General features: G+C 45.1%; 1 protein-coding gene across 2 annotated transcripts in view; it reads right to left on the minus strand.

Annotated features, from left to right (window-relative positions):
- LOC139055926 (uncharacterized) overlaps nucleotides 1-26,777 on the minus strand; it is a 66,730-nt gene that overhangs the window by 3,789 nt on the left and 36,164 nt on the right. The window contains exons 1-3 of one of the 2 annotated variants that reach the window (XR_011512006.1): nucleotides 10,436-10,618; nucleotides 1,591-1,675; nucleotides 707-792 (exon numbers count right to left, since the gene is read on the minus strand). Coding sequence is in view for 1 of the 2 variants with exons in the window: in XM_070533579.1 (XP_070389680.1) it covers nucleotides 701-792; nucleotides 1,591-1,675; nucleotides 10,436-10,532 (274 nt within the window). In the remaining variant the exon portion in view is untranslated. Of the gene's footprint in view, nucleotides 1-700; nucleotides 793-1,590; nucleotides 1,676-10,435; nucleotides 10,660-26,777 lie in introns of those variants that run through there. The other variant, XM_070533579.1, reaches the window with a different exon arrangement.

The following is a 26,777-nucleotide window of genomic DNA, read 5'->3' on the forward strand; positions in this document are numbered from 1 at the left end:
AAAATTGAAAGTGACACTCAATGCACAGCGATAGCGGCGAATACAGTCGGCGAGCATAGGAATCTGGTCTGCCGGTCTACCGCGTCGGCTTTTTACAGGTACTTTACAGGTCGGCTGCCCGCGTGTCTTTCAGAAAATGCTACACAATTCGCGTCGCGCATAACATAAAATCAGATTACACAAGCTCCGGTGGCGACAGACAATGGATAGGCCCATTCATCACATTCCAGTATGTTCAAATCACGTGGACGCGTCTTGCGCTGAACGGTGACTTCAAGTTGTTAGGGGTGGAAATGCACTCCCCGACAAAAGGATAATGAAATCACCGCCCAAGCACTCCGTACAGATAGTTAACCAGCGAGGCTGAAACGTGCTGCCGCGGTGTTAATCAGTGGGTTATTCCAGACGGTTCATGACACGACGGCTCTGCTTTCAACAGCAAGGAAGTGTGAATTTAGCAAGTGTATTTATAAAGAATAAATTTGTTTTACCGCCCGGAGAGAAAATGCAGAACACAAAAGAAACATATGGTCAACGAAGCGAGCTTTTGATTGGACTATTCAAAAGACATCATGCATGCACTATACCCAAAAGTCATCAGGTTAGGTGAAAAGAAATTCACGTAAAAACAGGAACTGCTACAAAATCGCGGCCCAGAGTTACATCAAAAGAAGGCAGACAGGACGCTGAACAGGCTTACGCTCACATGCGCAGGCGGCCTCGCTCGCTTTTATGGCGTGTCTTGTGCATGGCTCATGGATCTGGCCCGCCTGGCGTGTCGTTGGCTTGTCGCTATGTAACGAAAGAAATATAAGTCACAAAGTATAACTTCATTTACACGCAAAACGTTTTAGCTCTAGCTAGAGAGATTAAAAAAGGAGGAGCCATTCCACTCTGTAAAGAAAAATGACCCACCAAACTGTAGCAAATCACGCAGGGTTCAACAGGGCTACACGTACTTATTTTCATCATTTGGTAATGAGAGTTACGATAGCTTTGTGATTACTGTGACATGCACTGATTGAGCAGGTTACAACCTCGGACAGAATCTTGGTCAATGTTAAATCTGTACACGACCGTTGTTGAGTACTTGAATGACTTGGATTGGTGTAGTACTTCGAACGACTCTTGTATCACAAACTGAGTGGACCTTTTCTTCTCGGGTTTTGAAATGTTCACATTGGACTGTCCAGCGATGGTCACAGGGGTACTGTCATCACAGCTAACAAACGGACAGTACGTGGCCATTAACTTCTTGATATTACACTTGGGTGGGCCTGGAGATATATACACAGTGGATATCGCAATTCCCTTTTTCGTTTGTATGGCACAGACATTTCAACCGACGGTGGCATTGTTTTTTTACGAGTCATGGACGTGTGGTTGTACATACATTCTGTGCTTCGCGTATTAGGTAACGCCTCCTCGTGAGTCAATGTGCTGTTCACAAACAATTCCACTATACACATCAACTTGAAACAATAAATCTTGATGGATTTATTTGATTTATTTTTTTTTATTTATTATTATTGTTAGAACGAGAGTGCTTGAAGCCAGCGTCACCTCCGCCGCGGATCGGCCCACGCTCACCTTTTACAGGCGCAAGCTGTTATGGGTTCATTCCAACAGCTGTCTCGGATGGTGATGGTGTCCGCCGGCTTTGAACCGCGGCCCGCTGCGTGGGAGTCATTTACTCTACCACTGAGCACCGCCAGTATTTTTCCCTTTATTGCATGAAAGCAGACTGTTCAACAAAATAAGAAAAACAAAGTGCTTGAGAAATTAAAGGCGACTAAAACACATTAAAATGTCACGCAAATCGGTGCAAGCGTCCAATAAAGGCATCCAGTCCGGCACTATTTCTTGTGCAGCACACACACTACGAACGTAGGCAACAGATTGCTGAAAAAAACCGAGTGCTCCGCGATCGTTCAGCGTGCCCATCACACATTCTAGTGCGCCAAAATCTATGTAGGCTAAGTGTCATGAACCTGCCATATGGTGGGTCACAGGGATGTTTAAAAGGTAGGAAACGAAGTGTGTATGGTGTGACATTTTCATCCTATTTAAGTATTTTGCAGAATGTCCCTTAACAACACGTTCCTACAATATGCAAAACAGTGATGAATCGTTTGAGTATGTGGAGACAACTGGCAGTTTGTTGACCACTGCACGAAACAGCCCTTTTTTTCTAGACAGGTTTTGACCGGAAGAGTGGCCGAATGTAAATTAAAGAAAATTTCTCATCCTTGGAGCAATGATCATTTGATAGACACGTTTAAGTACGTCAAGGTAATGACATTCCAAATAAGGCACACAGTAAAGCAGAACAGGAATCAATGTGTCTATTAGTGCAACGGAAACTTCTCTGTGGAAGGCAGTGAACATATAATCCATACTAAAGCGACCCTTAAGAAAGCGAAATGCTTCGACGTCCTCCTTCAAGAAGCCCCAAGGAGCCCATGGTGCATCTTTGATAGATGACTACATAAAGATTTCTGGAAGGTAATTGAATAATCGTAGTTGTCAGATCTCTCTTAGAAATGTACAGCTTACATCGCGGAAGAAGAATAACCGGGAGACAAGTTGTATAACAAAAAGGGGAACTCGGCGAATACCCCAGTTTCCAAAGGAAAAGAAAGGTTATCACGTTGCATGGCTTCAAATCGTGAGCTCCATATGCAGGTAGCAAACACACAATGGAAAGCTTGCAACCTATGCCGCGAGCAGTGTAGTACCTGCAAGACATACATAAGTCGGGCTGCTAGGAAGACATTGCCACCTTCATCTCGGCTAACTATGGACAACTTCCATCCCTGCCGGTTGTTAGCCTTACGTTGTACTTCTGCATCTTCCGCTGTGCACTGTGGATTGCTATTGCGATATTGAGAGTGAGTTACACCTATGTGCTGAGGAAAACTGTCGCGTTATGGCAAATGCATTCTCTACACGTTTCCTGTCAGCACAAAAGATGGCTATGTCATCTGAATAGGGAAATACGTGCATTTCATTAAATAACAATTTCAACCCGTGAAAAGCATGATCCTTCAGAATTCGTGCGTGAAAACGGTTCCAAGTCCAAATCGAGTAATAGAGGGGCCAAGGGACAACCTTGCCTTACGGATGCATTATGGTATATATATTCGGACATACAACCATTAACTATTAGCCTTCTGGTGCTATTAGCCAAACATGTCATAATGCCTCTAAAGTGAAGGTACCTAATGTTTATGTGCTCTAACACACGAAACAAGTAGTGAATAACTTTATGAAATGCTTTTCCTTAATCAACCTGAACTATTGCGACCCAGCCTGCACTTTCTGATACACACTCTAGCACAGACCACACAACGTTGGTGTTTGTCTGGATTGATCTTCCTCTAATGCCACATGTTTGATGGTTTACCACCGCTGATTCAATTACGTCTTGAAGGCGACTAGCTAATATCTTCACAAATATTTTATAATCCACATTGTAAAGTGATATGGGGCCGTATCCCTCGACTTTCTGTAATTTAGTTACACCACTGCTTTTAGGGATAAGTACTCTGCGTCTTTGATAGAGCATCGCAGATAGATAGACAATCCGGTAAGAGCGAAAGCACTGATAAAATTCCGTACTCAAGTCATCAGACCCAGGAGTTCGGCCTTCAGCTAGCGAAGTAATGGTTGCTTCAACATCTGTGATGCATATATCTCTATCAACACCATTACGTTATTTTGGTTGAGCTATAGCAGACACGAAAAAATTTTTTCGTTACAGCTTCACTAAAATTAATTTATGAGACTGAAAAATATTTTCTTAATGATCCGCGAGCACTTTCACTATTCTAGTCTGGTCATTAACAATTGCTCCGGCATACTCTGTCTCGAGTATCTCTTGTTTTGACTGAGCATGCCGACACTCATCACGAAGCGAGCCACTACACGGTTGTTGCTCCGAATACCGATGAATACGCGCTCGGACCGCTGTATCTCTCAGTGTGCATTGTCTGCACCTATGCCTTGGTGTTGTAAATATCTTCAATGTACTGCCGGGACGCAGGCATTCATGTTCGTGTAGGTGGCTAACAACTAGCACAACTATTTATATTTTCCTTTTTTCTCAAAATACAATGTGGAAGCTTTTTCAATTGCTATCATTTTACCTTCTTGCTTGATATTTCCCACTGCGCAAAAAGTGATAAAGAACTGCGACTTGGTATTTCAATAAGAATTTCCGGGACACACTTTAGAAAAGGCTTATGTGAGACTGACATATTACTAATTTTCCATAAGTCCTAGCTCATCCACAAACTTTGAAATTGCTGGTTGCCAAAACAAACCGACAGGAAATAACGATGAATGAAGAAGACAGGGCGCATATTGTAGCCGTATAGTGTAGGCAGGATAAGTAATCATACATAAAATCGATCGAGCTTTGCATGAGATGTACCTTGAAAGTGTGTAGAGCGAAATGGGCCGTTTTCGTGCTCCCGTAAATCAACAAGCTTGCAGTCGCATATCATGGCATTGAAAACGTCAACACCGATGTCGTGGCGCTGCCTTGTGGACGACCGATCCTGTGCACTACACAAGCAACTGAAGTCACCTAAGACAACACAAGGTCATTGCTGGGTCAGTGCTGGGTCAATGAAAGAAAGTACTCCTCCCTGTCACGGGCTCTACTTGGGGCGTACACGGAAAGAAACCTCCGAACTTTACTTTCTATATTTAAATCACATCATGCAAGGCGCCCTTCCCTATCAGTGCTCATTTCCAACACGTTGCATGGCCGCCATTTCCTGCAGACTGGTGGCACGCGACACCAGTCGCGTGACAGATACGTACTTTATACTCCGAAAGAAATGGGGCTACAGCAGCCGCTGTGTCATCCTCGTATTGATTTTCGGTTTCCTGAATTGTCTTAATATCTAACGCTCGGCTGCGCAACACGTGTAAAGACTGACTCTGCCGCTGCTTATTACGTAAGCCATGGACGTTAAGTGTTCCAAACGTTAAGACGTGGCGTCCACCATTTTTTCAGTACTGAGGCGCAGCGCCTACACGTGCAGAGCTGCAGGAACAATTTCAACTGATTCGGCATTTACACTCACAGGGGCTCCATGAAGGGGTTTCCTCGCCTTCGCCGCGACAACTTTGGGCTCTTTCCCAGATCACTTCAAATCATTCACCGGCGCTTGACGCTTCTTGGGCACCTCGGTCATTTTAGTATCCTCGGTAGGATGAAGCAGGTCCCTAAAAAGTGGCGATTCCGCCTACCTTGCAAAGGGTCTGTTTTACAGTTGGTCACCGAATGCTCTTCGATAGCCTTTGCTGCAATAGCGTCCGCAGATGACGATACTTGCACCTTCTATTCTCGGTGGTCTTAAGCAGGCGCTTCGGCAGACGCACTTATGACTTCACTCACATCTTTGAAGGGGTTAACGACGGCATCACCGTCCACTGGTCGACTACCAAGAAGCTTGTGAGCATACGTGCCAACGCATGCTTCTGTGTTATGACCGAAACCGTCTCACTTCACGCATCGTGGTGTTTTACACGGTCGTCTTGCGTGTCCTACCCTGTTGCATCGAAGACACAAGGAAGGTCGTTCAGAAATCAAAATTACGCATTGATGACCGAAGATTGTTACAAAATGAGGAAGGGAACGGGTAGAGGCGCCTCCTTTGTGCGTGAACTCTGCATAACGATTCGTCATCTGCCAACTCTCCATGCCTTCACAACGCCTCGCTTCTCTGGTTATGGACTGCACCATGCCATACGGTTCCAATGCCTACAATACGTTTCTGTTGTAGGTGAGGAGGAAGCCAAGGAAGCTTCATTTTTATGTTTCGGCTTTATTGATCGATGATAAAGCACTCCAGTCCCTTGACTAGGAGCTCACCTTTATCGACGGGCTTCTGCTTGGAAACACTGCTGGAACAACTGACCTATCTCATACTAGCCTTCTCCGAAAATGTTCTCGGTATCCAGCGCCGAGAGCAGGGCACCACGAGAATCCGGGATGAGACGTAGTGACCCAGTCAGATTGATTTAATGACGTCAACGATGTATATTTTTAGCATTCTCATATACATCTCATTGAACCTATTTTTCTTCCTCAAACCTTCTTTGACTGCCAACTGTACCGCTACATGTACACCTGCTACATGGCGTTCTCCCCAGTGTAATATTATGCAAGTGCACTGAAAAACGTGCTCGTATGGACGCTACGCAACGCGTATATACCGTCGCGTGTCTCGTAGCGAGCTAGGACGCGTTTATAGGGCATTTTCCCGCTACATCGCAGCGAGCGCTAAGCCACTCCGGGGCTTGCTAGCATGCAGCTAGCTGCTTGCTAGCTTGCTTTGCATTGTAGTTGCATATTATAACACCAGGTGGCACGCCATGTAGCAGTTGCATTAGTAGTGGTGCAAAGTAGATAGAGAAGTCTTGAGGAAAGGAAAGTAGATTATGCACATGTGTAAATATTGATACAATAGAAAACATATATGAAATACCTGAATAATTCAAGCAAACTCCCGTTTCAAAGACGATAACAATAAATCATCATCATCATCATTACCATCGTATTGTGGCATTTGACAAGCGTGCCGCGTAGCCTCGATAAGTACAAACTTTGCACAGCAGTTCCGTTATATCCAACAAGGTGCCCGACATGTGGCAGTAGCATGCAGCGTGTAGCTGGTCCTGGATGTAGCAGGCTAGGTGACTACTAGTCGCCATTCAGTTTCGAAGAGGACGCCATCATTATCATCACCATCATCAATAGTGACGTGCCGTGCCATGGTTCAAGGGATATGACATGTTCACCACGTAGCCTGGGTGCCTGTGTTTGCTCTTCAGTGCACGTTATGATGCCTGCTTGCAAGGTACAACGCACTGATAAAGAAGCGAATCGTAGAGCTAAAGAAGCGAATCAGCTGCAACTGGGTGACGTCGGGCTCAGCAGGCCGCGTGCTGAGAGCAGGACGAGCCACCACTTGCCGTCGACGCCGGGCGAACAGTTTAGATCGTTCTCGTGAAAACGACGCGAAGATACTTCACCTCCCCCGCAGCGACTGCGTCAGCAGGCGTTTGGTGCGTTGCGACATCACGTACCCGAGCACATGAGAGTTGAATGCTCCCGCGTGTAGCCGTGCACGGGTTAGCCTTATCCGGGAAAAGGGGGATCCTGGTGGTTGAGCCGATGCCGGGAGTTGGGATCTATATGGCCCCCCGGCGGAGGCAACACACCTGTTTAGTCTCTGCTTCACGTAGCCGGCACCCCCAGGCTGACCCACCCTGGGAAAATCGGCAGTCGCATTTTTGTGTCTCTCTCTCCTCAAATCTTCGTTTTTCTCTCTCAGTGTATGACTTTCCACTTTGTCTCTCTTTCATTTATTTCGTTTCTCTTTAGCAGCAAGGGTTAACCTTGTGTGGCTATCCTACCTTAGGTGCACCATATTTGGTTATAGTGACGGCGTACGACTGGCATCGTGGAGACTTCTACACAAGCTCTGCCGCGTCCCCTCGTTGGGGTCCGTGGTGGGCGGTCAGCGCTGTTGCCGAACATAGACATTTTATTATGCCAGCGCAAACTTCTGTCGTTCATGATCGGCGTCTGAAATTATGCCGTGCCTATGCACCGTTCCAATTCTCCTTTCGGAACAACGCTCCATCAGTTCCCAAGTACTATGTTGTCCACAGCGAAAACAGCGTACCCGTAAGAAAGCTCTCTCCATTCCTGGTGGCCAAGTTTCTGAAAGACAAATTCGCACCGACCTACAAAACCTCAAAATCTCTAGCGGGGACCTCCTCCTTGAACTAAATAACAGGGTTAACGCACAAAAACGCTCGCAACTTAGAAGTATTGGCGACACAGTGAGAATTTCATCACAGAGAACACTAAATACAAGCCGGGTGTGATCTCAGAGGAAGACTTTACCGGCCTGAGCGATGAGGAACTGCTTGAGGGTTTCCAGGAACAAAAGTTTACCAAAGTACACAGAACTGTAATCCGCGAAAATGACCAAGAATATCCGACAAGACATGTCATACTTGCCTTTGGAATAAGCATAATGCCCACCTTGCTGGATGCAGGGTTCGTAAAAGTAAACGTAACAATGTATATCCAGAACCCCAGACGGTGTTTCAAGTGCCAAATGTTCGGACATGCTTCCCATGCATGTCGACGCCAAACAAACTGTGCTAAAGGTAGCTTCAATGATCATTTATCTGAGAACTACACTTATTCTCCACTTTACATTAACTGCAAAGCAGACAATCCAGCTTACTCGCGGTTTTGCACTGGCTGCAAAAAGGAAAAAGAATTAACTGCACTGAGTGTGCAAGAAAAATTTATTTGAAGCCAGAAAGCGACTATCGTATCTTTCGCGAATAATTATGCCGATTTGACGCAAGTGGGGACAGCGTCACAGAGGCCTCAGGAGTTCTCCGAGCTCACACACAGTGGTCTCTTAGTGACGCTTCCCGCCCCCGTGGTGTAGGCAGCCAGTGCTGCGCCATCATCTCCGAAGGGCCTGCAGACACCAGTTCTGCAGGGCCCTAAAATCAATCGGACCCCAAAGTCCGATACACGGGTCTGTGCGCACGATTCTCGCTCCTCCAGCGCCTCAGAGAGAGCGATGGAGGTAGACCCAAAAACCCCGGTGTCGTCTACGCCGGAGGACAAGCGCTCTCGCGACCGTGGAAAGCGGGGCAAATTCCAAATGACCACATTAAATCAGAAAGCAATAACCTAAAGGTTGTCGTTCCTTTGTATTATCCTCCATAAAATCCATGTCATCTAACATCTTTTTATCTCTTACTCTCTCGTAGTGCAATTGTTTACCTTTCAATTTTAAAATGGCTTTGAATTTTATTGGAATTGTAGAGGTCTCATACGCGATCTCGGTGATATCACAGGCATCATCAATACATTTTCACCACTTCCACTGTGTCTTCAGGAAACGAGTCTCGGGCCGAAAAATAGTCAAATTATCAAAGGTTTCACTTTTGTCCAAAGGGATCACGAATGTTCGAGCCATTTGTCAGGAGGAGTCGCTATTATTGTGCTGCGGGGCACTCCTACCCGGAATGTCCAATTCAATACGTTTTTGAGGCCGCAGCGGCATCCATTCTGTCTCACAAAACCATCACCGTTTGCTCACAGTATATTCCACCCCACACTCATTTCACTACTAAACACTTAGAAGATTTAACAGACTAATCAAACGGAGCCATTTTTTAATAGGGAATTTCAATGCTCATTGTACTCTTAGGAGCAGTGTCAAAACTAACCAAAGCGGACAGCTGGTTAAAGATTTCATTAAATCGCACGATATCTGCCTTTTAAATTCAGTTGTACCGACCTACTTTTCGCCAACTTCCCGCACTTTTAGTTGTTTAGATTTACCTTCTTGCTCACCCTCTCTTTTTAATGATATTAAATGGGAAGCCCTAGACACGTCATATGTTAGTGATCACTTACCCGCAGTCATTAAACTCTTATTATCACCACCAAACCATATGCACTAGGCCACGCCCATGGAAATTACAGCTCGTTTGCGGGCCCGTTTTTATGGAGAATGCGAAACTGGAAGATGTGTTTTCGCTAAAACTAAGCCTTCACGAACTTAAAAAAAAAATTCACTGAGGTCAAAATCTCCGCGAAGGAAAAGGCGGTACCCCAGTCATCTGGTATCGTGCGCCAAAAGCTAAACCGCTGGTGGATATACGAGTGCACCAAAGCTAAAAATAGAACAAAAAGCCTGGGGAATTCTACGGAGGTACCCTTCCTATAGCAAGCTTTTAAACTTCATACAGGCCAAAACAAAAAGCACGATTTATTCGAAGACAGGCTGAGAAATCATGATGGCAAAAATACATAACTTTCATTAATATTAAGTACGATCACATGAAAACGAATGTGGGACCAGGTGAGGAAATTTAGAGGAGAGTATTCATCATACTCAATACCACTACTTGCATGTCCAGGGACACAAACAGCGCTACAGGACCAGGCCTACTTATTATTCGGACACATTTACGTCTCCAGCTCAGCAATCTACTCAAATACATTCTTAAATTATGCAGAGTCGGCGGAGAAACAGACTCCCGCCGCTGGGGCTTCAGCTGAAGTGTGATAGTAACCCCCTCACAATAGATGAATTCAACAGAGTTCTTTCTGCTGGTAAAAAGCGGCAGCACGTTTTGACCATGCCCACTACACAATGCTGGCGCACCTATCTCAAGCATCGGTAGAGGCACTTCTAGAATTTTTCAACAAAATATGGGAGTCTAGGGTAAGGCCCACAGGTTTGAAAAACGCAGTATTAGTGCCTTTTATAAAATCTGGTAAACCCGCAACATCCCCTAGCAGCTATAGACCTATTGCATTAACAAGCTGTCTAGCCAAATCCTATGAGAGCATCATAAACATAAGACTCACATTCATCCTTGACAGAGAGAGAATAAACATTTTTGTTGGGTGAATGCAGCTTTGCAGAGGCGTCTTCATTCCAAAATATCTTGAGCTCAGGCCGCATCCTGGGCCCTCGCAATCAGCCGTTGCTGATCAGCTTACCCCATGCCATCCGGAGCAACATCACCGTCCGTCCTCTACCTCGCAATATGCACCCAGTGCACCACGCAAAGCGAAGGGAGGCCCGCGCCCTGGAAATACACAAGCGATACGGGACTTTACCGTCTACAGCCTACACGGACGCGGCTTCTTACTCCAGACGCGCAGCCACAACAGCCACCGTAGTCGTCAACAAAGGACATCGGAGCAGCATTTCGCTCACACGAAACAATCCCCTCCAAACCGAGAAAGCGGCCGTAGCCCTCGCGCTCTCCCAAACAGAGCCGGAAGTCATAGTGACCGACTACAGGCGTGCCGCAACTTTGCTAGCGGCAGAATTCATACCTCTACGCTCCGAATCATCAATCATTCATCCTTGAAACAATACGCCTAATAGACATGCAGCATTGCGGATACAAAAAGGGCTGCTCCACCACTGGCCATCTCGTCCGACTACAACAGGAAATACGTAACCTGCTTCTACACAAACAAAGCTGTCTCACGATTTTCTTCGATTTAGAAACCGTGTATGATACGACGTGGCGATACGGAATCTTGAGAGACCTGGCTGACCTGGGAATTCGTCACAGAATGCTAAAATGTCAATCTGATTTCATGTCAAGTAGAACATTTCAGGTACGTCAAGGCACAATAATTTCATGCTCTTTAACGTAAGAAAATGGCGTGCCACATGGCTGCATTCTGAGCACGACACGCTTCATAGTCAAAATGAACTCTGTTAATAAAGTCATCCCCTCCTCTGTTATGCACTCCGTATATGTCAACAATTCGCAAGTGGCCTGCCACGCCTCAAAGCTTTCCACCTGCGAAAGACAACTACAAATAGCGATGAATAATATTACACGATGAGATGATGACAAAAATGGTTTCTGTTTTTCAACACACAGAACTGTTACAGTTCTGTTCTCCCAGAAGCGAGGATTACACTGCGATCTAGTTCTGACATTGTATGGTACACAGCTACCTGTCAAAGAAATCTACAAATTTTAAGCCTAACTTTTGACGCAAAGCTGAACTTCCTGATACACATTAACGCAACTAAAATTAAGGCAGATAAAGCACTAAATATTCTCAAAGTGTTATCACGCATGCACTGGGGATCAGACCGAACAAGTCTACTACGTATATACCGGTCCCTTGTACGTAGTATTCTCGACTACGGTAGTAAACGAGAAGAAAGGCGGTTAACCGAGGGGCCTGTTTTTGTTAGTCACATCACGAGAAGCCAACAAACACTCACACCAAGGACAACATAGGGTAAATTACTTGTGTTTAATGAATAAAATAAAGAAATGATAAATTAATGGAAATGAAAGTGGATGAAGAAACAACTTGCTGCAGGTGGGGAACGTTCCCACAACCTTCGCATTTCGCGTGCGATGCTCTACCAATTGAGCTACCACGGCGACGTTTCCCCATCCACTTTCTTGAGTATTTATGTTTTCTAGTAGAACCCTGGGAGTGCTAGCCAGCGCCACCACTCACAAACCATGGCGTCAGATGTGACACATCCTTTCTGCCGCAAGCGTCACGAGAACGTGATCTTTTTCGGTGAAGGCAACCGGCCAATAAACCCAGACATGCTACCTGAAGGCATCAATGATGTCGGATTCGAGTGTAATTGATGGTGCAGCTAGGCAGTCCTACATTAAGCCACAGGATCCAATTCTTAATCTAGGCCTACGGTTAGCGAACAATGCCTACAGAACATTGCCTGTCCAAAGTATGTATGGCGACTGCAATGAGGCTTCCTTACAGCACCACATAGCAAAACTTACACTTTCCTATGCACTGAGAATTCAGTCATCGCCACAACATATATTTTACAACATCGTAACACGGTGCGAATCACAAGTACACTACACTAAAAAACCGAACATGATTCGGCCACTACGACATGATAGATAGACATGACTTATCGACATGACGACATGACTTATCATATTCCTCGTGAGGTCCTGTAGGTTGCTGAAAGGCCACCAGGATTGCCCCCGTGGTGCAGTTGTACACAGCTATGTGAGTGGACAGTAACACATCTAAAGAAAAAAGTCATTCCACAAGAATACATTATACAAGAGTTCCGAGCCATTAAAGAACAATATAAGAACTACAGGGAATTTTACTCTGACATCTCCGAAACACAAGGATATGTAGGTGTCGGGATCATAACGAAAAAATTTGAAAATAGCACACGGATAAATAATATTTCTTCAGTCTTTACCGCCGAAGTTTATGCAATATGATAGCAGTTGAGAAAATTACTACCGACAAGCAAAAGAATGATATTATTTATGCCGATTACGGTCGACCATACGATTCTGCTTTGTCCCAAGCTATGTTGGGATACCAGCGAATGAAGCAGCACATAGAAGTGCACCCATGGCAGCCCACAAAAGCATAACTCACATAACACTCCCATACGACAGTATCCGAGCGATTCGTAAGGACCTAGCATGAATATGGCAACAAGATTGGAACTCTTCCATAAATAAGTTACATTCGACTGGACCCTTGCTTAGCGAGTGGAAATTATGCAGTCACCAAAGACGGTTCAATGAGGTGATCTCATGTCGACTTCGAATTGGACACACGAATCTAGCGCACAATTTTCTATATCGAAAAGAAAACCCAACAACTTGCGAGAAATTCCATGAATCGCTCACAGTAAAACAATGTTATGTCATGTCCACATACCGCAACACACAGGCGGCAACATTTCAACAATTTGTATCACTTGCATATACGTTTGCACCCTGCCTTAATATTGGGAGAAAAGCCTCTATTACGACTCACTGACTTGTTCGAGTCTTTGGACGAAACTGGGAATTTACATTGACTTTAATGTAACGCAGCTATTGGTACTTTTACATTGGATTTTGCACTTTACTTTGACTGGCGGGCCATGGCCTTCGTCGCTTTTGCTTCATTAAATTATGGGGTTTTACGTGCCAAAACCACTTTCTGATTATGAGGCACGCCGTAGTGGAGGACTCCGGAAATTTCGACCACCTGGGATTCTTTAACGTGCACCTAAATCTAAGTACACGGGTGTTTTCGCATTTCGCCCCCATCGAAATGCGGCCGCCGTGGCCGGGATTCGATCCCGCGACCTCGTGCTCAGCAGCCTAACACCATAGCCACTGAGCAACCACGGCGGGTGCTTTTGCTTCATTAAACGCAAATTAACGAACCAACTTCGCCGCGAAGTCCTGTAGTGCGTGGTACCGAAAATGGAGCTCCTATGGAGCCGCTCCTCCAGCTTGCGCTGTGGCTGTTCTGCGTGTGCCGTGCAGGCCTGCGACTTTTTTTAATTCTTGACGCATGGATACGAAGAAGAAGGAAGGAAGAAAAGAATTTATTGATAGGAAAGACAGAGAGGTCGACCTGAGCTAGTGCGCTCTAGTCTGCTGCTCTGCACTGGGGAAGAGGGAAGGGGAGTGAAAGTATTGGGTTGGATGATGATGATAAGAGAAGTGGTGAGTGCTTATGTACATGAGACAGTTGTCTCGCTAGAGCCGCTCGTCGAGCTTGGTGTCCTGCAGGAACTTCAACAATACTTTTGTTGCACGCATTGACATTGCAGTGTCAGGCCATGGGCCGAGGATAGCTTCCTCCGACAGTAGTTGTCTGCCAACGCTGGATAAGAAACTGTCTAACGTCATTCGCTCCAGCATATATGCTGGGTAGTCGCACAGTACGTGTTGCAGTGTTTCGGGCATCTGGCAGTGTACACAATCGGGGCTGTTCGATTGGCCGATGAGGTGTGCGTACCGACTGGTGAAAGCAACGCCGAGCCGAATCCTGTGTATCAATGATGCTTTGCTCCGTGTAAGCTTCGGGGGCAAACAGAATTTACCGTCTGGGTCAAGCATAAGTAGACGTCTGTGAATGTTGTCAGAGTGGGCTCTGTAAGCCTTTGTAAGGTCCTGCATGAGTGTCTTTATCATGGAGTTGATGTCAGGTCGCGAGTAGGCAATCCGTACTTCATCAGAGGAAGAGGAGGCCGATCTTGCCTCACTGTCATCGAGTTCATTACCAAAAACACCACAATGGCTAGGCACCCATTGAATGGTGATCACGTGGCCACTTAACTCGGCACTGTGATAAAGGTCGACGATTTTCAGCACGAGCAGATAGTATGGTCCTTTCTTTAAAAAGTATTTTAGCGCCTGTAGCGCTGATTTGGCATCGCACAATATCGTCCATTTATGGGGCGTCTGGGTTCTCATAAAACGGACAGCCTCCCGTATTCCCGCAAGTTCCGCAGCCGTACATGTCGATTTGCGGTCTAATCGAAATCGTTGAGTAATTCCAAGTTGTGGGATGACAAATGCGGCCGTAGTGGCAGATGGCGTGACCGAACCATCAGTATGTACAGTCCCACTGTATAATGTAAATATATGGGACAGGGTGAGCTGCTTCAAGCCAATGGAGGAAACGTGAGATTTCTTCATAATTCCGGGTATCTGAAGCCTCACTAGTGGTCTTGGCAATGTCCATGGAGGTGTCGCGGGGATATCGGTGGCCTGGAATCTTGCAGGTATAATGCTTGCGTGACATGCAATAGCTTTAGAAAACGCACAGTGAAGGTTGGTGCTTGGAAGTGTTGACAGACAATGGATGGTGTGAGTGTCTGGTTAGCAGGCGAAGATAGGTTCGCACAGATTCAGAAGACCTGTATATGTCGATAGGACAAGCCCGTGCTTCCGCTAATGTGCCCTTAGTTGACGTTCAGCGTGTCAAGCCAAGACATATCCGTTGTGCTTGTGCCTGAAGGCTCTCCAGCGTGCGTATACAACATGACCCCATGTTAGATAACACAGGCATGCTGTAGCGTATGTAGCCCACAAAAAGTGCCTGGTACACTTGGAGCAAACTTCGCTCAGAGGGACCCCATCTCAGTCCTGATATTACACGAAGAACGTGTATGAAGTTGGTCAGTTTAGCCCTAAGCGCAGTAACATGTTTGGTCCAAGAAAGACTGCGGTGTATTATCACGCCAAGATATCTCTGGTGTGTGACTAAAGGAAGCGCCGTTCCGTCGACAACGATTGGATAATGTGACATTTATTTGCGCGTGAATGCCATGACTGCACAATTAGTTGCTGAGAGTTGCAGGCCTCTACGGCGCAAGTACTTCCCCGTTATAGTAGCCGCACGTTGGAGCCTTGCACGCACTTGTGGACGTGTTACCCCAGATGACCAAATACAGATATCATCCGCGTACATACTGATTCGCGCTGTTTCAGGTAGCTCGTCTGCAAGGCCCACCAGTATGATATTGAACAATATCGGGCTAAGGACACCACCCTGCGGAACAGCCCTGCGAACGTCATGCCTATCAGTCGCACCATCCGAAGTGTACATGAAAATGGTGCGGCCACTGAGGTAACTCTGCAGCCATGCATACATCCGGCCACCAACACCAATATCCTCAAGCGCCTCATGGATACGAAAAATACAAGCCACCTAGCCATATGCAAATTCGCCACTAAAAAAAAAAAGAAACATTGTCACGTAACTTAGTTTCACATTCTTTTTTTTTCGATGCTCGCGTCAGCTAACGGTTGATGTGAACAAAAGGCGCGACGTGTTTCGTCTTGCCGATTTTCGCCGAGTGTCCACTCCTATTGAAATTTTTTTTCTCTGTAAGTGGTGTGTTATTGGTCCACTATGCGTTGTTGGCGTGTCCCGCATTCGTACTTCGTACTTTAGACGTGGCCTTGGTGGGAGAAGTAATCCTCAACCAACGACGCGAACTTGGCACGTTCGGCACGGCAGCTGTGTCATAATACTCTCAGAAAGTTGAAACTTACTTCTGTTTGTTTGGTTGGTTGGTTTTGTTAGCAGCGGCTTTGCTGTTTTGCATTTATCCGTATGTTATCATAACGCAGGTGATCTGTAGCTCGGCTATTTTACTCGCTAGACAAATAGAGCACGAAAATAAAATTGCTCAAATGGCTATTTTGCATACCACGTGACACTATTGCCGTGATAGTTTTTCCTGCCTCTGTGTGCCGGCCTTTATGGCTCGGGACACGCAGTATTTTTCTTTTTCGCGTGGGCTGATCGACTCAGTGTGTCCGCGTGATGGTTGTAATTTGTTCGTGAACGGTCGCGCACGTAGATTCTTTTCCTCAAGAAAATTAGGAATGACTTGCGCCAGTATTCTGAAATCATTCTGACGCGCAGGAACAGAGGCCGGCCCATATTCATCCAGAATTATCATTGCTCACTGCCACAAAATCTGCTACAAATACTCAATTTTCCTGCTAGAAAATCAGCGACAAACCCTCTTGCCAATTTCCGCCACTAAACATCGAAAGCACCTTAATAACCGAATGGTTTGAATCAATAATGGGACTGGCACATTGACCCACTGCTACTCAATCCTTGCCTTCTCTTCCTCTTCGTTCACTTGCGGCGTTAATCGTTACCGCTACACACGCCGCCCCTTCTGCCCTCGAGTTCGAACAGGAGTAATACTGTAGCTTCGTACAGGTTTCACGAGGGACGCAAAGCTTTACTTAGCTGGAATGAGTAGAAAAAATGTGTTTGCGACGGTTGTCATCAAGTTCGGGAATTGCGGCTAAACGAAGCGTCACAAGACCCAGAGATTCCACAACACGAAAAGGGCCAGAAAACAGGGGTAAGACTTTTCCTCAGCGACGAGGTGAATACAGTGCCCGTCGATGGCTAAACTACCCGCTTGAAAAGATCGAGCGGGTCGTTGTTGAGAAGACGTGTTGAACTGCGCTTGGTGGTGCAGTATTGCTAGCCAAGCTCGCAGGCGAGCCTTGCTCAGGGTCTCGCTGCAGTCGTAGAAGCCAAGAAGGTGTTATTGCGGTAATCTAGGCGTCCTCCCGTAGAACAGCTGAATAAACGGCGCGGCCCGAGTGACTTCCTGTTGGCACATGTTCAGAGCAAAAACTGCAGCAGCGACGTAGCCATTCCAGCCATCGTGTGTGGGACAGACGTAGGAAGAAATATATGTTTTTGCTGCTGCACTTAGTTTCTCAGAAATCTACCTGTCCTGCTAATCTAAAGCACACGGGTGATTATATAACGGTATTTTGCTTATATTTCTTGAGTATCCTTTGTACAAAAGCATGTTGCTGTACTAAATTATACCCTTATAAGTGGCTGTATAAATTACAATGGCGTGTTTTTGAAAAATCAATGTTGTCACAATGTTTAAAGAACAATGTTTCAAGAAAATGTTATAAATGTACTTGTCTTTTTTTGTATTGGTGAATATGTGCGCACTTCTATCTTTTTCTCTCTCTCTCTTATTGACAAATTAACAGAAAGCTTTTTGGTATGAGTGCGTGTATATGCATATATGTACTCTGAATGTCTGTATCAATCTGTGCCTGTTGCCAAGAAGAGGGGCAAGGACCTAGTCAAGCTGCTGTTTTGCAGCTTTTTGTTCTTGCCCTAGTGTACTTTTTCTGCTGTAAAAAAGAATGCTGAAATAAAATGAAATGAAAAAAAATGAAAAATATTACCTAGAATATAGCCCTCTTTTTTTACTCATCTTAACTAGCATACTTCGGAACACGATATTAATATAGAAATTCAGTACTTCATCTGGCTTATACTTTTCCTTGGTCCTGAAATTCATGTTGCAAGAAAAAAAGGAAGGACGCCGATCAAGTGGTGTTGCTAAGAATTAGACATTTAGCTTCCATTAGGAAGCCTTGTTCACCACGCGAACAACTCCAAACGGCGTAAGTGCGTTTGAGCACCAATAACTCGGCATTCTGCGTATGCAGATGGAAGATTGCCATCGTTGCGATTCCGTTTTTCTGTAGGATGGATAGCACGGTACTTGAGATGCTGCTTTGAAATCTTGTTTCCTTGGCAAGACTGGAACCATTGTCTCGGTCAATGCCATAATCAGACTGCCGCGTGCTGCACAGGTGCATTGGGAAAGGGTTTCTTTTTCGGCGCCTGATTCACTTCTGATTCTTCTCTCAACGATCGGAAATTTGTCGTTTCAAGTGCTTTCGAAATCGCCACTTTTTGCCGATGTAAAGTTAGTCGTGATTCGCAAAGGGTATTTCTTAGAAAGCGCCTGGACACTTATCCTTCTTCTGCATCTTCGGCACATGTACCAGTTCATACTACAACTAGCGGGCCAAAACCGATGCTACACTGACTTCATAGATTCTTATTGAATGTACCAACGCCTCGCTCACTCAAGGAACGCAGGAAAGGGCGGCGCGAGGTCGAAGGTGCGCGGCCTGCAATGTGGCAGGCCTTGACAATATTATTTGTAACGAAAGAAAACTTCGTATTATGCTTACCCAGACGTACTATGTACAGGTCGCTGTCAGCTGGTCATCAGGATTAAAGCAAATTGTTAGGATAAGGGCGGAAGGTTTGCTCTAATCTGGAGGCTCGGAGTATGCCTTGGACTTTGTGAGTGCCGATACCCCGTAAGTTTCATTTGTTGTCTAAAACATCCTTCAGGCACGCCAGTGACATCGCTCGGCCATGTGTCCTTGCATTAACGCTGCCATTCAACATGTCCCAGAAGTAAGGCCTTGACACGTGCTCCTTAACCCATTAGGGACCGGTTTCTTTTTTTTCTTGTTATCTTGAAATAAATCTCACACATTTACTTACAATAATACTAATAATTCACATGCAAAGAATTATTACTCTTGCTTAATTAGTTTTTGAAATATAGCCCGTGACCATATGGTCACACTGGGCCCTTACGCTACAGCAAAATACGCGAAGTTAGAAACATTTATTTGAAACCATGAAACATCACAAAAAATATACATAGCGAATAGTCGAGCACTTATTTAGTGTGATATGGTTTAAATCATGGAATACAGATGCCGACGTCATAATTTGTGCATTGTGTGTGCACCACGCTGTTGCAATTTTCTCATGCACACCTCCACCTCTTGCCATTAGGTATTGATGCAACAAAGTCGGCCACTCGGTCCTACTGTGTACCAGTCAGGACACCACCAGTCTTTGTGACCAGGTCCACTAGGCTTATTGTCCCATCGCATCATGTAGCTTTGTGCAATTTGCCTGCGGAATTCCACCTGCGTGACGCTGAACCCCGTGCTACGAATTTGCGCCCAAGCGTTGCTGATATATACATCAGAAAATCAAGTGAAAATCAGCCACCACCACTTTTTGCCACGGATTGCAATCCTATAGGCGCCTGCATTTGCATCCATGTGGTCCGTACCTCCTGTAAAACTTGCACTTAGCAACAGTGTTTGGATGGCCCACCTTGATTCGCTTCTTCTCAAAATACGAGTACCTGTCTGCAGATGACATTGGCTCTACGCCGTGAATAGTGCTTACGATCGTTACTACAGAAATGTCCATCCAGCGGACAACGATTATCCCATTGTCGCTCAGCACGGGATCTTCGTGCCCGCGAGGTTGGCGCTTGACGAATTCTGGTCAAGCGACAGGGCACTCATTGGGAACACGGTTCTGCTTCACTGTGCCCGTGCCTTCGTAGCCATGTGCCTTGAGATGCCTGAGTAGCTGCATGCTTGTGAATAAATTATCAAAATAGAAAAAGAAAGGAAGGTCGTCCGTCTCTGCTGCGAGTTCTTCGACCATCTGAAAAGTGGCACCGCTGCTTTTCTGAAGTCATTTTCATATTTTTCAGATGTTCCGGTATCTTCTGCTTGCCTTGATACACTTTGATGTTTACAAGGTATCTGTTCTTGACATTTAGGCACCATACTTAATACCCGAAGCGGATAGGCTTACACGTGTAAACTGTTTACTCCCATGACGACCATAATACTTAATCATACTTTCGTCATAGCTCAGGTGACGCACAGGTTGAAAATGCTCCAGAAACCTTGCATTCAATAGGGCCATTATTGAACTCAACTTTGCCAACTTGTCACTAAGTGCTAGGCTTGCATTTGGCACAGTACAGGAATCGCATTATCTGAACGAAGCGATTTCTTCACATAGCATTGTAGGCCATCGTGTTGCGCATATCCGTGCCGCTGTCTCAATAGCATGTTTTCCCTAGCAAGCGGTTATAGCCGGAAAAAACGAGCACTCCAAGAAAACCTAATTTTTCTTTGGTAACCTCCAGATCGGGCATATTCCAAAATAACACATACTTTCTTGTTTGTTCGACTAGCAGCTCCACGACGGCGTTGTCAAAAAGGTCAGACAACTCAATAGGTGAAAGCGCCCTGTAAGCAGCAAAGTTTGGGTCGGGAAATATGCCAAGGCTTATCTGGAGGTCACCCTTCGTCCACTCTGAAGCAGTGGATAATTTTGCCGGAATCTCCGCATCATCTACAAAAGAAGAAACCTCTGATATTCAGTCACCTTGTTCGCCGGGGTCGTCATCGTCCGAGTCGCATACACCAATGCGGCGTCCATCAGAGAAAACAGTTTCAGCGCCGGCTAATAGCTACCGCCTGGTTAGATTGTCAATGAGCCTACCTGAGTCTTCATCGGCCGAGTTTTCATCGGAATAGGTGCTAGCCTCTGGCGGCTCGATATAAATCACTGACACGTCGTCATGTTCCTCTACGACTATCTTCGCTATTTTTTCCAACATCAACCTATTCAGACAATAAAATAAGAAATAACCACTGCGAAATGCGCCAGCAGCCATGAACGAGATAAAACTCCAGTTAAAAAAAAAGTTAGGTAGCCTAATGGCCCAGCGTGACCATATGGCAACGCGTAAGATAACGCGCTGGTTCGTGGATCAATCAAACATTAATCTTTCGCAAATTGTCATCGAAGGTCACATATTCAAAGAGCAATACGGAGGTAAGGATATCTGACTATTGCTTAAACAAGTAGTAAAAAAAACGCACTTACCCCTTGGAGCGATGCATGGCAACGCCACTCGCAGAGCAACACTTATTCGTGCCTTTGCGAGGGGCTCCCACAAAATGAATGACAGCTGCTGCCACGTGGTATCCATAAAGGGAACTCTAATCTGTCAAACGGCAAGTCAAAGGCGATTTTAGTGCTGTTTTGTTAAGCTTAATTAATTGAAATCCACTGTGCAGACTAACGTGACCATATGGTCATGCTGGTCTTTAATGGGTTAATTATATCAATTCAACGTGGCGCATGTTTCCGCCTCCAAGTTACAGCATCAATTAGTACATGCGAAAGAGACGCGGTAGAAGGAATCTGTTGGCGGCGTGGATCGATACACCCTCCGCAACCTACGTCGGCGTTTGCATCAACAAAAGATGCAATTTGCAATTCTGAAAAGTGCTTGAAGCAACATGTGTGTGCTGTCAAAGCGCAAAATATCACTTGCGACGTTTTTGCGCAGGACGTTCTAGCCTCTAATCATCACATTGGCCTTCTTGGACAAAGCTTTTGTCATCACCAAGGAAGAATCTACATTTGAGGGTAGTATCTCGGGTGCCTGCTATCTAGACTACAGAAAACGCTGAATTGCAGCGATGGCACTATTCCGTCTTAAACAAGCAAGATGCCTAGGCTGGATTTCGAACAGTTACCATGGTCGACTCAAATAAGTCGGGAAGCTTCTGGCGAAAAGCGATTCACAACAAATTGTCACCGACATCAGCAACGGTGGGTATGGCAAAAGTGATTGATGCGCGTTTGGAGGAAACGAAAATTCGGCAATTAGAAAACGTTTTTTTTTTATTAAAGCCAGACACAGTTAGATTCATTAAACGTGAATAACATTTCCGGTCAATCATATGTATGAGTCACGAGTTAAAAAAAGCAACACTATTTTATTTTATGATTATTAATATCTTTGTTCAAGGCCCATCGTATGGGCGTTGAAAAAAGTGCCGCCGCAATGTTTGCGGCGGAATGGAGGAAAGCGTTGTTCACAATCCTTTCCGTCTGTTTCCCCAGCCGTCTGCCTAACCTAATCTAACCTGGCATCCCATGGATGCGTACGAAAGAAAATAATTATAAGAAGAAGAAACAAAAATCAGCGCAAAAAAGACTTGGCGACACCGGGAATCGAACCCGCCGCTCATGAGCAAGAGCCAGACATCCTAACCACCAGACTATGACAGATACATGTCTTACCGTCTCGTAGACCCCTCTAATAAAATAACAGCGCCTCAGGCTACAACGCGGCGCATGCGCAGCAGGCAGTGAGAGTGAGATCAAGTGCAAGAAGCCTCTCCCCGTTGACACCGCTATCACTTGCATTTACAATGCAAGTGATAGCTGATTGATTATTGAAGTGCGCAGAAGGGCGTGCTCGTAAAGTTCATTTGTTACAATACGCCCCCCTCAGATATTGTGTTATTTCGCTTGTCGATGTTTTTCTGAATTGGTGAAGCAGGTAGCTTCATGGTTTCTTAATCTTCTCAGTTAAAAGCAGTGTTACGACTGCCAGAGAATTATTTACTTTAGTTGTTCTCGTGCGAGTACTCTGGCCAACGGGTTTGTCGTCCTACGACCGGAGCAGCACTCTGCGCCTAAACCTTTCGTCGGCATCCAAGGAAAGTATACATGTGCAGGGGTGCAATTTCGACACCCGTACGGCTGGCCTTTTCCTGCATCACCTTCCGCGCTGAAGGCTCGCAACGCCCATCACGTCGAATGGCGGGGCACTTGAATATACAGGTCGGCAGGCCACCAAACCAAATCTCGTGCCTTCGAGAACAAAATAACATCACTTTTGTTTTTAACGGCTATGGCATGACATTATTTTTTCTTCCGCCGGAACTGTTTCCTCGTCCCACAGATGGCGCTAAGCCCCATTAACCGCCGATGATCCGTCACGTTTTGAATGTAGGGCTTCTATGGAAGCTTCGTTATAAGGTAGGTTTACCTTGTAGTTACTGTTCGCGGACAAGGCTTCCACACAAATTCGGGGGAGCGTATATATGCGATAATCAGTAAAAGGTCTTTATACCGAAGTTGAAGGGGAGCGAAATTTATTTCATTACATTCGATACTGCCCTCCACTGCAATACTTGCCGAATAGTGCGCATAAATTTAATCAAGCATAAAAGAAGACCTTGCGGCCGGCAGAGCCACTACATGGCCACGTGCGCACTGAAATTTTAACAAAAGAGCAAGACAAACTGCCGCGTCTTCAACACGCGTCGTCCTAGCATCTGACACGATTGCCTTTACGATAGCTGCTTTACGTTTCAACGTGATGATTTTGGCTGTCTCCATTCCATTGGGCTCCAATCTAGCATCGTGAAACCGGAGAAATGGCCACGCGGTTGAAGGATATAGCTTGTACACTGATGCGAATAGTGTGGGTCGTAATCAAGCAGCGCTTGGCACACGCAGAAAGGCGCCACCTCTGAGATTGCACCAGTGCATTCTCGGGACCAGTATTCGACGGCACAGTGAACGCAAAAGCCTAGAAGTTTTGACATCAGCCCAGAATGTGCTCAATCCCGCGGAAATCAATGTATTGGGCCTGCAAGGGTCTAACATTTATTGTTCCGGAGACAAATATTGTTTGGTACATCTACTGCCAGGTACCTATACTTCGTTGAATCGAATTTTCAGGAACATTGGTACTGACAGGGATTTGAAGGGGAATGCCATTTCGTTATATCCAATAATTAGTCACATCCCGTTTTGTTATAACGAAGTTTTACAGTAAGATATATTTGTTACCTTCTGTTTTCTTACCTTCTGATTGCAGATGCCAAATGTCAGGTCAAGCATCATTAGGAGCAAGCTGAATTTTCTGTGGGTGCATCAGCCCATGCAACTCTTAAAACCAGCTCCTTGAATCGTGACGTGACCAATGTGTGACAACTAACAGCCGCGAAGCGAAGTTCTAAAAGGTGCATTTTGCTTATGTAGTGTCGTGTTATTCATATGTTATATTAAAAATTATCCGAAAATTTTCGCTAGTAGTTTAGTACTTCACTTGTGTGAGTAATCGTGGTTTACCTTATCCGTCGCTTCAACACCTGGTGTCATTTTTCAGGCCTTGCCAATATTTCAGTCATGCTATAGCGGATGGCGAAAAGGCGTTATAGGCATTCGTGCTGTCGGTACAATCAAGTCTTTGCTATACTGCGAGCATTAGATACATTCCCAAGTACTTGCGCCTTTAGCAGGTAGCACGAGACGCTGCTTTCCTTTGAAATTAATATAATAATGGAATCGTGTTCTGTGTTTTAAATTCGTGTGTGCGCCAAACAACCTTACCAGAAAAACTTCGGTAATGATATGGTGGAGTTTTTTATATTATTCCACTTGCAAATCTCGATCAGTGTTGACTAAAAATAATCTTGAGTTATTATACGTTGACTTACATGAATCTTGAGTCTTCCCACAACAACGCATATCTGCTGTATACGCCGTTGCTAGCGAGATCACTGAAACTAAGCAGCATTTATTTAGACAGTTGTTGCCACAGTGAGGCAAACCATCTGGACTGCAATGACGTAACTGAAGTCTTGGGTCTAGAGACAATATTATATGCCGTGATCGCGGAGCTAGCGCTTCCCGTGGCAATAGTGCTCTCACAGAGAATTGACCTGTTTGGTAGACCTTGCTGTCATTGTTGGAATTACTTGTTCGTCCAATCAAGAAGTGGCAATTTTAAATTTTTTTGGGTGCCGATAGTTGCAATGAATATTAAGCAGTCCTGACTAGCCATGGTGCCACCTCTTTTTAAAGAACATTGAAAACGCTTGTAGGCATGTCACCGTGGGGACCTAAAAGACCTGTCAGTCAACAAAATGATGGCCAACGTTACGTAAATGCTCATTAGGTGTCATACCTTGCCCTTCGAGATTGTGCTTAAACCATTCAAAAGATGTTTTCAAGGTGGCTAGAAAACACCCCGCCAAATTTCCTTAGCCGTATTTAACACGGCTACATGATGCCTTATATTCCCTAATTGGCGGTGCATTAGATGGTTGCCCCAACCGCAACAAGACATCTTGAGACTTCCGACAAATTTGCGTTAGACGGCTTAGCCACGTCTTAAACATCTTCTGAAACGTCTAGGACATGTCTTCGAGAACTTGTAAAGTGATTGTAAGACGTTTTCTTAAATTTCTCAATACATCTTGTAGACTGCAAAAAGACAAATATGTGTTGAGCAGGACAGGTTATTATACACACAAGTCAGGGAAGTTGCCAAATAGATGTGGTTTTATCTTTAGTTTAATGAACAAAGCATACTTTCGAGAAACATGTGAACTAATATTTTATGTAGTATGGAGGCTTAAATATCGCACGCAGTTTGCGAGCCAGACAATGCAGAAGGCACCCCTAACAAATTTCTTAAATGTTATACAAACAATTAAAAATCCGTCTTACGACAAGAACAAGTATATTCAGGACGATCGCCCATCGAAAACAATGACACCATACAGAGTGCTAAGAGAGGTCGTAGTTGTCTTGTGTTTAACAATAGTACGACAGAATTGACGTTACTGCCAAGAATTAATGAAAAATTTCAGTTCCATTTATTCGAGTAGAAAACGACTTCATTGTACTACATCATGGCAAAAATTTATTTTCAGGAGAAGCCTACGTGCCAACTTCGCTGTTATGAAAAATCTAGCCAACGAATATTATTGCTTCAATCGTTTGCCAGTTTCTTGTCTGCTCCAACCGCATGAAAAGCGATAGCTATTTTCATACATTTCGACCAGCATTTAAGATGCTGTCTTAATGAACGTCGCTCTTGAGAGGCACCTCTACATGTGATCATCATCAGCAACGCTCGATGCAGGGTAAAGGCCTCTCCCATAATTCTCCAACTACCCCGGTCATGTACTTATTGTGACATTGTTGTCCCTGAAAATTTCTTAATCTCATCCGCCCAACTAACTTTCTGCCGCCCCCTGCTACGCTTCGCTTCCCTTGGAATCCAGTGCGTAACCTTTATTGACCATCGGTTCTCTTCCCTTATTATATGTCCTGCCCATGCCCATTCCTTTTTCTTGATTTCAACTAAGATGTCATTAACTCGCGCCTGTTCCCTGACCCAATCTGCTCTTTTCTTATCCCTTAACGTTACACCCGTGATTCTTCTTTCCATACCTCGTTGCGTCCTCCTCAATTTAAGTAGAACCCTTTTCGTAAGCATCCAGGTTGCTGCCCCGTACGTGAGTACTGGTAAGCCACAGCTATTATACACTTTTCTCTTGAGGGATAATGGCAACCTGCTGTTCATGATCTGAGAATGCCTGCCAAACGCACCCCAGCCCAATCTTATTCTTCT

This window comes from Dermacentor albipictus, chromosome 2 (genome assembly GCF_038994185.2).
Source record: "Dermacentor albipictus isolate Rhodes 1998 colony chromosome 2, USDA_Dalb.pri_finalv2, whole genome shotgun sequence".
Taxonomy (NCBI): Eukaryota; Metazoa; Arthropoda; class Arachnida; order Ixodida; family Ixodidae; genus Dermacentor; species Dermacentor albipictus.